The sequence below is a fragment of the Penicillium angulare genome, assembly GCF_028827245.1.
Source record: "Penicillium angulare strain IBT 27051 chromosome Unknown utg000001l_segment0_segment0, whole genome shotgun sequence".
NCBI lineage: Eukaryota > Fungi > Ascomycota > Eurotiomycetes > Eurotiales > Aspergillaceae > Penicillium > Penicillium angulare.
In genome coordinates, this window is record NW_026623160.1 from 2,652,976 (window position 1) to 2,664,202 (window position 11,227).

Below are 11,227 nucleotides of genomic sequence, written 5' to 3' on the forward strand. Positions count from 1 at the left end.
GAGCTGAGTCTCTTCTTTTTTTATATTCTTTTTAACCATATTCCTCCTCGCTGTTCTCTTCAGCGATTCTTATTGCATTCATCGTTACCCCCGTCAAATACAACCTTCATGGAGAATTTACTGGCTCATTCATTCGACTATCTCTCCTCTTACGAGCCTAGCAAGGTCCGCAAGGGCTTGCGTCAGGTTGAGGGCCTTTTGGCCCAAATCTGCCTCTCCAAGCCCAAATCTACCCCAGATCGAAGAAGATCAGTCATAGCCAACGAAGCGCAACCAGTGCCGAAGGGCTTATCAGAACTACGAGACGACCCGGCGTTTCGGGAATTCTTCAAGCTGCAAGATGGTTTTCAATGGAATGGTGCGTTTGAGTCGTGCATGAAATCAACGTGGTGGACTTATCGCAACTTTTATGATGAGTCCCACGACGTGTTCTATGCATCCACACCTTATATTTCTTTTAATTTGCCGAACTAACAAATTTTTTTTTGCCATATATAGTTGCTATGCGTCTAGTGTCTTGTTTGGAACACCTTCTTGGCCGCGGCAGCAATGGCACCAACGACATGCTCATCGTCTGCACACTTGACTTAATCCAAGGCGCACTTCTCCTCCACCCACCCTCGCGTACTCTCTTCGCCCGCGACATCTACATGAATCTCCTCCTTGACCTCCTCGACCCAATCAACTGCCCAGCCATCCAATCTGCAACCCTCCTCACTCTTGTCGCGGCCCTGCTAGACTGCCCCTCCAACACTCGCACATTCGAAGACCTTGACGGTCTCCTCACTGTTACATCCCTGTTCAAACAGCGCGCTACATCTCGCGAAGTCAAGCTCAAACTGGTAGAATTCCTGTACTTCTATCTTATGCCCGAGACACCGATTCTCAGCCCCGGTTCTGGTGCTAGCGCCAGCCCACCCCCTCTGCAGCGCAGCCCGAGCAAGCTTTCGTCCCGGCCAATGTCGCAAAGCTCACATGCCTCTAACGGGAGCAAGATGATTCGTGATACGAGAACTACCGACGAAAAACAGGCACTTTTGGGTCGCTATCTGAATAATGTGGAGGATCTTGTGGAGGACCTTAAAGAGACTGCGCCATTTGGTGCAACCGTCTACTAAACGATTCTCATGTCGATGATGAAAACACTGCCATCATGACAAATGTCTGCAATGACCGCATTGATGTGGTTTGATTTCCTTATGTCTCTCTCTCTTTTTCTCTTCTTCTTCATCTTTCTATTCCTTTTTTCAGCCTTTTCTTTCCTTCAGCCATCCACCTTTATGTTTGATTCTTTACGAGCTTTACGTCCCGTCTGGCACGGCGTGGTTTAAAACTGACGTTTCTTCCGACTTTTGAATCCCGGTTTTGATTTTGCTTTTGATTCGACAGACCTTTCCACAGATGTTTCTCCAAGTTGGACTTATTTTGTTCTCCTTACCTTCGACAGATTTCCCTTTCTCTTGTCTGTTTCTTCCTTTATTCATCCCTCTCCAATTCTGGGATTGTGTCGACATCCGCCCGAGAGCTCTTGCGCCTCTTTTTTCTTATCTGTCTCTGATGGCGACATGATTATGTACGATTTTCGTTTTGACTATCTACCAATCAAATAGTACTTGACCAAATAACATGAAACTCTACAACTGAAAAGACTTACTATTTTCGCATGTAAACATCTGCATACATTATAGTAAATACTGAAGAATAGCTTAATTCAAGGTCAATTTGTAACTAGACTATTCTATCCTCGGAACTAATGTTGTAGTTCGTTTCAAGCACTAAGATCAACTGTCGGTTCCACCTTGTGCCCCCTGCTAGTGTGGTTCGCAGACTGCTGCATAGACAAGGTTATCTATGGATATGGGTAAGTCAGAAATTTCTACTTCGAGCATTCAATTTTCATTGTGTATATAATTTGAGTCATAATGAGTCAGTCTTGGTCTAGCATCCGTTCATTCAATTTTCGGGATTTATTTAGCGCCGAGGTGTCGGACCCCTCCCGCAGTAGATATATAGTCCGAGTACAAACCCTGCACTCGACACAAAAGTTTGGAAAAATCAATTTCAAATTTTTTTTTGATCTCGATTGACTCCCGAAGACTCCATAATGACAGAAACAATCCAAAATATGTTGTCTAAAAAGGCTGAGTCACAAAAGTCTGGCCTGGTTGAGTACGTCGGGACGGTGGAGGCATACGATAAATGGGCCGAGGTGCGTAATCAGGTTTACAACATGTATAACATTAGGATACAACATGCTTCACCGATATTGAAAGTTGCTATAGGTCTACGATACAGATGGGAACTTCCTTCAGCGCCTGGATACGATCGAGTTGCGTGTGTTGCTACCCCGGTTTTTGGACGCCGTGAAATCCCGCTTCAAATCGACAGAGCAGCTCAAGCTGGTAGATCTGGGATGCGGGACAGGTAGAAATACAGTCCAATTATTGAAGACACTATCGAAATATAAGGAGAACGAGGACACCGATCAGAGCCATGATGGCAAGACATCTGCGACACAAATTGAAGTCATCGGCGTAGATGCTTCACCGGGAATGTTAGAGGTTGCGCAAAAAACTGTTCAATCAGCCTTTACTCAGAATGAGTCCCAGAGTGCAGAAGTATCACTGGGAGTATTTGATCTCTTGAAGCCTATCTCGGATGGGAATCGACTACCTACTCCCTTGCAGCAGACCGGTGCAGCTGGTGTTATATCTACGCTTGTCCTCGAACACATCCCATTGAGGGAATTCTTTGAAGCTGCATCTGCGATGATGCAACCCGGGGGCTACTTGCTGATTACCAATATGCATGCGGATATGGGTGCATTGAGTCAGGCTGGATTTACGGATCCACAGACAGGAGTGAAAATTCGGCCTACAAGTTATTGCCACTCTACTGCAGAGGTGCTGGCCGCAGCCACTGGAGCGGGATTCCACATCAAAAATTTGATCGGGGAAAAAGGAGGGAATGCGGTCCTTGAGAGGGCCGTGGATGAAAATCTGGGAGATATCTTGGGTGCGCGGGCGAAAAAATGGGTTGGGATCAATGTATGGTTCGGGGTATGTTTTAGCAAGATATAAAACAGGATAGCAGGAATAGGGAACCTTTATGAAAGATGAAATAAGCCAACAAATTGAGAAGGCTCATTAAAGAGATCAAGGGAGATATTATTCAAGGAGATTTTGGTCGCTGGATAATTGGTACATGGTGGTGATGGTGTAATAATAAAACAAGTCTAGAAGAACCGTAGGAGTCGTTCCCGGTGTTGTACAAGGTTTTTGTGCTCTCGGAGCAGTTGTGCCAGGCGGTTCTGCTTCCACCCCATCCCATCGTCGAGGATTAGATGTGTGTAGGCAAATAAGCTGGCGTCGAAGAGGCCGGGATTTGGCCGGCCGAAGAAGTGGTCGTCCTCGCCGAGGAGAGAGGATAAGGCCTCGAATGCGTTCCCTGCATCGGCCTCTAGATCGGCCACATCAATGTATCGTGATGTTTTTAGGAGTTCGCCTCGCGCGGCTTTCTGGAGGTCGAGTCCCAATACAGTTCGAACGAGGTAGTTTGTTGTAGAAGGAACCACGTAGAGTCGGCGGGCTACAGCCTCGAAGTTGTCACTGTCTAGGTAAAGCATGTACAACTGTAGAGAATTCCTTATCAGTATTTGTAATAGGTGTGTGTTTGTGTTTGAGAACAAAGAAAAGAGAGCTAGTATGTACCCAAGCGTTGCGTATGCGGTGGTCGATAAGAGAGGCGTAGACTGCGAAGCGGAGATTTAGTTGTTGTTCCTCCTCACAATGAACCTGTTCAATGGCCCATTTTTGAATATGGCTCGAAGGAATCACATCTGGGGTGCTTGCCCCAGAAGCTGCGGGAAGAAGAAAAGGTAAGGCTCCGGTTGGCGACGCATGGTTAGTGGAGGGTGTGAGTTCGAAGTCGATGCCGACAAATTTCAGGTACGCCTAGAACCAGCACTATGTCAGTACACGATATGATGACGATTTGTATAGGTCGGCTGAATGGGTACGAACCTGCCACTTAAGACATAGCGGATTGTGAGAGGGGCGACCTCGATGCGCATTCACGGGATCACTGAAGATGAACAGTTGGGTAATGTGTCGTCGGGACGGAGAACGTTGCGGAATGTCGTTTGCGGGATATGTGGTCAGAGGGAACTTGTCGAAGAGACGTTTGATTGGAGCAGGGACGGTAAAGAGGGAGTCGAGCTGAATTGCAGGCTGCGCTCCCTCGGTCGGCTGCTCAGCGGACATTGCGTGTATGCTAGTGATAGTGATGGCATGTAGCTTAGATTCGTCAAGGAAACATTCAAACATTCAAACATTCAAATGTTTGTGATGTTTGTTTGGATGAGTCAGCGGCTCCCCGCATTCAGACCGACGTAGTCGAGTCACGTTCCTGGCTCCTCTTGTTGAGACCTTTGGATTACGCTTGAATCTTTCTCTCCTTTCTATATCAATTGTCCCATTTTGAATTGATCCAGATACGTGGAGCCAGCTGTGTGCAACACCCGTCGAGCTGTCGTCACTGATGACCTCGACCCAACCGGTCTGTTCCGCTCGGAACCTCGTGAAAGATCTGCTAGCCGCGACCCTTTGACTCCCGCAACCCCGCTCGACGTTGAAGAAATCGAAAGAGTTCAAGACCGATTATACAACGCCTGGGATGTACTATTAATAATTTCCTTGAAGACGTGTTCAACAACTCCTGCTTTGCACCCCTGCGACACTCGAAACGACCGTGTTTCACCTAGGTATCGATAATCGCACGGCCCTGCGCCGGTGACACGGCTCTTGCGACGCTCTGTCACTGATTTCATAATCTCACACCTATTCCTCATTTCAACTGAACCCAGCAATCTTATCCCACAAAAAGATGCCTCTTGACGAAGAAGGGGCCAAATGGTCTTGGTATGACACCAGCCGTCAATCTTGAAATCGAAATGCGCTGACGACCGAAATCTTAGTGAACCATGTATTCGGGGCCACAGATCGTCCAAATGTCAACACTTCGACCGGCTCATGATGAAAGTGCCTAAGGCTGGGCGCCCTTTGGCGAAATGCCCCCACCCGAAAGGAACTTGTAGTTGTCAGAAAACTTATGCATTCATGGTCCGCATTCCAAAAGGTAGAAGAACTCGCCTGGCTTTGCAGGAATAGCGCATTGACAAATTATCGTTCTAGGTTCAACATGTCTATGCCGACCTTTATACACAGTCCCCACAAGTCCTAGTGATTCAGATCAACCTCCGCAAGCCTCCCTACCTGGAGTCCAGTCGCCCGCCCCAGGAAAAATCCAGAAAGTTGGAAGACGACAAAGCCATATTCATGCTGCACCGGAAAATATCGCCAAGGCCCTAGAATCTATGTCTGACAATGTGAAGCTTGAAGATGGAACGTCCCAATATTTGGCTGAGCTTCCTGCGCATCAAACCGCTCGCAATGGAAACCATACTCCAAGCGGAAACGACTTGTATGCAGCTACACCTGTTCATGGATATATTGAAAATCCACAGCCAGCCAAGACGTCAAGCTGCTGCTCTTCCAAACCTGCACCCCCACCCCCACCCCCACCTGCAGCTGAAAGTGGTGGTGGGTCTTGCTGTAGTGGAAAGCCAACTTCGCGCGGGGCACCTAGCCATTTGGAAACACAACCGTCACCTGCAAAGGACTCTGCTACGTGGAACAATATGTCGTATATGAACATCCCATCATCGCAGTCTTCGTGGCAGAACTCGATGCACTCTACGCAAAACCCGTACATGCAATCGTTTGGAATGCAGGGATCCCAGCTTCCACAGTTTTACGCGGATAACTATACACCAAATCAACCTGGAGCCCAATATTCAAATTTGATGAATGGGCTTGGGATTGCTCAGAATTCCATGGGTACATTTCCCAATTCTGCTCAAAATGGGTATGCCTCCGTGCCGACTTCAACACCTGCCGGCGAGCCTTGCTACGACTGCAAATGCGGAGACGAGTGCCAGTGTCTAGGCTGTGCAGCTCACCCCTTCAATAACACAACTCGTCAACACGTACAAGAAATGAGTGTTATGATGACATTTGATGACGACGAACACACTCCGGAAGCCATTGGGAATTCCTTCCAGACGCCTTCTTTCCCCACAACTACTGCCCCAACTCCCATGAACTTTTACATGCACCAAGCACCACCCCCTGTGGACCGCGGCATCACTCACAATTCGTTCGATCCATACTCAAATCCAAGCTCAGGGATGCCAAGCGGCTACTCTTCTCCCATACAAGGAGGCCATCATCTGAACCAACAATTGATGCATCCTTCCGAGTACTACACTATAGAGTATCCCGTTGGACTACCCTCAGCATGCTCTGATGTCACAGGAAGCTGCCAGTGTGGCAACGACTGTAGTTGTGTTGGATGTCTTACCCACAGCGGTCACAATGGCGTCCCTCTGGAGGAAGATATACCTGAAGCACACGTCACACATGTTCCAGAGCACCATATTCCGTCACATGGACCTGTCCCTTCAAGTTCGGCGGAGTCTCACAATCATCGTATTCCTACGTTGGAAAACATTTCAGTACCGTGTTTGAGTCCGCGAACATTTGAGACATCTATGATCTGATCCATTCTCTCCTGTCGAGTATGTGTCACTAGGTTTGCGGTGCTATACGTTGAGCCACGACATTTTTATCTACTCTCCACTCTTTGCTTTTTTTATGCATGACTTATGAATGCCGATGATACCCCCTTTAGATGAGTTTACGCTAGAAGATGATGGAATATATATTATACTATCTGCCTCAATTAACTGATGCGCAAGGAACATATGCCCACTGGAATATTTTGACTTTAGAGAAAACAGCTGCAGTCCAGTCCATATATCTAGATAGATGTACCCATTTTAGTGGCCGCTGCTTTAACGAGGTTGCCCCAGCCCTTGATGCCCAGGCGGTGTCTGGATTTAGGCGGTCAAAAGTCTTCGAGCTTGACCGCCTGGGAGTATATAATTCTTGAAACTTGGCACGGTTTTGAACACAGATCATAGTTGGAGACAAGACAAATAGAAAAATATAACGTGAAATGCACAATGATCTATATGTGCGATGAATCTCAACTTTAATGCAGCAGTTTGAATGATTCAAGATCACGGGCTTTGACATCTCCACCGCTTTGGTTTACTTAGGGCATCAAACTCAAACTATTGGCCACATGGTATGTATTTTACGGAGGCAGATACAGTACCGTACATTACCCATGGTTTGCTAGCCCTGGGGGCCGGAAGGATTATGCGATGGATGGAAGATCTCCCGCTCGGGCCTTTGAAGCGGGTCCTAATGAAGGAAATGCAGTCGTGAAGGATGCGGACTTCGCTAGTGACTGTAACATTTTTTATTGCGTGATGAAGACCAGGAGGGCAGGGAAGTGGTTGCATACTAGTAAACGCCGTTATCAAAATGTTCCTGATATTATATCGGTTCCTGCCGGTTCCTGCCATTACATTCAGTGTAGTAGCGCCTTCACTGGCATATCTCTGCGCCATAAATGGAATCAAGTCCGTGTCCGGGATAAATCCTCCGCTCATCGATGCAGGGGGCACAAAGAGTGGAGCACGTATAGCGGAATTCGTGAATGATTTGCTGCTTTCAGATACTTTGAGAACGTGGGTCAAAAGAGGGAGAACATCGGCCGAACGAATACCTCTGCTGTGCACGAAGATCAAGAGTAGTGAAGTGGAAGCCAAAATTAGATTGGTTGTTTTTAACCGAGGTGGAAATTGTGCTTCCCGCTAGTATTCTGGCGATTGCGACTCCCAAGGTTACATTAATGAAAAGCTGTGTATGTCTGACTGGGATCATTATTAGTTAGTACATAGTACTAAGTCTAATTCGGCGTCTCCGAAAACTTGAAGATCGCGCTAGGGAGGTTACTACCAGGTCTATAGTCAAACCAACTGATCATTACAATGAATATATGGTTGAAAATAAATGATGCTTGTCAATTCCTCGCTGAAAATATGAATGAAATAAAATATACTACAAATTCTTAAACTCTATACATGGCTCGACCATCATAAACTTCATGATGGACCGCAGGCGGTTGCCCGACTGTTAGTTGGCTCAAAGCAACATCACCCGGCACGGAAGAAGAAGAGCCCTTTGATGAAGAGGCTTTATCATCTTCGCTGAATCTGTCCTTCATATTCATGTAATTTCTTGAATCATAGCGATCTTTTGTCGTGCTCCCGATCTTTTGCTTTCGCCATGTCCAGAGAGGCATGCAAGCCGGAATACAAGCGGCAATGATACCACTCGAAAGCTCGAGAATGGCCACCACAGTAACGCCGGTCATATTGTCTTTTCAGAATAAGTGTCAGCATGATACAAGTGTGAGGTTGTCTCAATTTACTTACAAGTCATATCCGAGGTAGTCAACTCGGTCTGGAAGTCATTCCGCAAAGCGTTCGAAATTGTCGCAACGAGACCCAGACTCAGTAAGCAGCAAATAAGAGATTTGCGACCGCGTTGAATCTTCACGTTCCATAATATGAGAATCGGTGCCGCACTAAGGCATAGATCGATGACGATGGTAAAGCCCGACTGAACGTAAGCAACATAGTAGACAGTCGTCAGATCTAGACATGTTCCTGGCACTGTTGGATCCCATAACTTCTTCAGCGGCATGCACGAGACGCTAAGAACAACGATTACTGCTATCGTAGCTAGAGCCATGAGAGTCATGAGAACACCTAGTACCCAGCGTATTCTTTTGCTATCTTTGATCCGTAGAATGTAGGCGCTGATGGAAAGCTTTGTAAAAAGTGTGCAAAGTACGTTGTCCATTTGATAAAAGGTGTTGAACTTCATGATGGTGAGGGCTTGGCTTTCTGGGGTTTTCAGGGTTTCCAAATGATGTCCCATGCCGTAGTTCGCTTCAATCTGGACGAGGACAACGCCGATGAGAAGAAACACCTATCATTTGAAGGAAAAATAATCAGTATAATAAATTGACTGTAAGGAGAGATGAATTTACCCAAGCGACAATAATAAAACTGTCATCCCATCCCCAGTTTTTTGAAATTCGAGTTCTAACCCATATTCGCAGACCAATTAAAAAGACCGCAATCATAAATAGTATATAGAGCTCGGCTAGAATGCCGGCAGTTGTGCTGTGACTGGATGTTTGCGACTGTGCCATATTCACGGCTTATGTGATAACATTGAAAAATCATTCAAGAACTGAGGAGTAAAACCAGGGAAGGAAAGACAGGGATAGATACTCAAGTCTTGTTAATATGGTCACACTAAAAGGCGCCCAGCCACGTATGTGATAAGAAAGGCAACCCCCCTAGATCATTATGACCAAATGAAGATAATACCCCGCTTAAGGTTCAAACGGGGGCCATTTTGCAAATACTGCACCTGGAATGTAGAGGGATTTTCGTCATGTACATGTGCGCTATGAAGTGGTTCTGCAGGACAAAATTTAAGGGAGCGCCCTGGAGGCGCCATGGCGTCGATGGGCCCAAAAGCAGTTAGCGACATGAGCGAGAAATTGGAAAAGTAGTGCATGATAACGAGACCGTCGTATTTATTGTTGTATAAGGCATGCTTCTACTGGAATAAATTTCAACGCACGGCCTTCACAGCGGCCCTGTTCTTCAGCCATTGTTCCTGTGCCCGCATCGGCTACATCTTCCTAGTACATAATGATCACGGTGCCCCACGGCCCCCACCCTCATCCCCGTATTAAAATTTGTGCTATGGCTTCTCTCTGCTAAAACAAACTTCTATCTAGCCCCCGTCACTTTTGAGAGACGTGTTTAATGAATTGCTTTCGGCCCCTTTCGGCCCCCGCGGTTGGCCCTAGTCGTTTACCCCGGCCCCTCAATTCTGCAATAGACCAGGGAAATCAGCGTAAGCACACGGTCATACTCGGCGCACCTCAGTGACGCTGTGGTGAAAAGAAAAACTTTAAAAACATGACGCGGGAGCGTCGAACAGTTCGTGTAGTGCAATTGGATACCCAGAAAAGAGCGTCACCCTTGCTTGGTATGTAGAAATAGTTGAATCAAGCAGAATCTATTCAAGATGTAGGAATACCAGTACTCTGGGTAGCCCACTCGATAGTTTCTTTGCAATATACGTGTATTGGAAGAAAAAAGATTACAATGACCTATATCTATCATATTAAGTTATGTTGTTTGTGGCATTCCTAGTCTATTACTGACTTGCCCTGAAGTCTGTATTTATTAAATTACAGGATCTAAAAGCGTTTATTGTAGCCGAATATAAAAATGCACATGAATCAGGCTGCTTGTAACACGACAGGATATTCTTTCCTTGATTGAACCCAATAAACACTATGAATGCCGTGACCACCACCAGAGATAAAAATTTGTAGTATTAGTGTCCCGAGTCTCACACACTCAATTCGGCATTTTCAATGGTCCTTCTAATTACTCGGACACAACCCTGTACATCCTCCTTTGCCTTTGGGCTTGGAATCTCATGCCCCTGACTGTGTAAATACACATTGCGCCTAGTCTTGTCGCATATCGATAGTAATCGTTCAGCATCCTCGTGCAGAGGATCATTAGCACCCCATATATGCGCAGTCGGCAAGGAGATCAGTGAATCATGGCTTGACTGCGCATCAACGTACTTCAGCTCTCCTGCAGCCAAGGAAGTGACATCAATTGGGCTGGCACCCGCAAAGAATATTGCGCATTTGAAAGGAAACGGGTCACCCTGCCGCTCAAGTCTCCACTTTAATAGATATGTGGCTATCAGTCCCGCGCCTTGTGAGAACCCAATTGCTCCATCAAAGGGACCTTCCTCATCGATGTAGGATTGGAGATCATTCAGTGTCTTTGTGACATCTTTAATATCATAGTCATGATAACTAAAGTACTCATCACTTGCTGGGTAAAATTGTTTGATTTCTAGAAAAGAAATTAACATTTCGGGCACATTTGTCGCCATGAAGATGGAGATGACATTACCGGGTGCTATTGGTGCAGTTCGTACTCCCTCCACGAAATCAAACGTATGATGGAGTTCCATTTCATAGCTGATAGTTGCTGTTAAAATAATTAGAAAAAGAGACCTCGAGAAAGGAGAACCTCTAACTAACAAAATTGCGATTCGAGCACATGGCTGTTTGTACCTATCCCGTGGAGGCAGAGAAAATGCATTGTTGCTTTTGAATAAGTCAAACGTGACACAGTATA

General features: G+C 46.2%; 6 protein-coding genes across 6 annotated transcripts; 3 read left to right on the top strand and 3 right to left on the bottom strand.

Moving 5' to 3' along the window:
• Positions 1–108: 108 nt before the first annotated feature.
• Positions 109–1,118, top strand: N7478_000941 (cell division control protein 14; the record flags this gene model as incomplete). The annotated part of the gene is made up of 2 exons (XM_056917156.1): positions 109–358; positions 499–1,118. 2 exons carry the CDS (start codon positions 109–111, stop codon positions 1,116–1,118), a joined length of 870 nt encoding a protein of 289 aa, XP_056785036.1.
• Positions 1,119–2,104: 986 nt separating this feature from the next.
• Positions 2,105–3,080, top strand: N7478_000942 (class I SAM-dependent DNA methyltransferase; the record flags this gene model as incomplete). Its single annotated transcript, XM_056917157.1, has 2 exons — positions 2,105–2,209; positions 2,283–3,080. The coding sequence occupies 2 exons, from the start codon at positions 2,105–2,107 to the stop codon at positions 3,078–3,080; spliced, it is 903 nt and encodes a 300-aa protein (XP_056785037.1).
• A 155-nt stretch (positions 3,081–3,235) lies between these two features.
• On the bottom strand, positions 3,236–4,262 carry N7478_000943 (putative mitochondrial outer membrane protein (Sam35); the record flags this gene model as incomplete). Its single annotated transcript, XM_056917158.1, has 3 exons — positions 3,236–3,631; positions 3,711–3,953; positions 4,023–4,262. 3 exons carry the CDS (start codon positions 4,260–4,262, stop codon positions 3,236–3,238), a joined length of 879 nt encoding a protein of 292 aa, XP_056785038.1.
• A 622-nt stretch (positions 4,263–4,884) lies between these two features.
• Positions 4,885–6,619, top strand: N7478_000944 (copper fist DNA-binding domain-containing protein; the record flags this gene model as incomplete). Its single annotated transcript, XM_056917159.1, has 3 exons — positions 4,885–4,919; positions 4,976–5,136; positions 5,193–6,619. 3 exons carry the CDS (start codon positions 4,885–4,887, stop codon positions 6,617–6,619), a joined length of 1,623 nt encoding a protein of 540 aa, XP_056785039.1.
• Positions 6,620–8,040: 1,421 nt separating this feature from the next.
• On the bottom strand, positions 8,041–9,192 carry N7478_000945 (uncharacterized protein; the record flags this gene model as incomplete). The annotated part of the gene is made up of 3 exons (XM_056917160.1): positions 8,041–8,351; positions 8,408–8,966; positions 9,028–9,192. The coding sequence occupies 3 exons, from the start codon at positions 9,190–9,192 to the stop codon at positions 8,041–8,043; spliced, it is 1,035 nt and encodes a 344-aa protein (XP_056785040.1).
• A 1,223-nt stretch (positions 9,193–10,415) lies between these two features.
• N7478_000946 (DUF341 domain protein) lies at positions 10,416–11,060 on the bottom strand (the record flags this gene model as incomplete). Its single annotated transcript, XM_056917161.1, has 1 exon — positions 10,416–11,060. The coding sequence occupies one exon, from the start codon at positions 11,058–11,060 to the stop codon at positions 10,416–10,418; it is 645 nt and encodes a 214-aa protein (XP_056785041.1).
• Between the last annotated feature and the right edge of the window lie 167 nt (positions 11,061–11,227).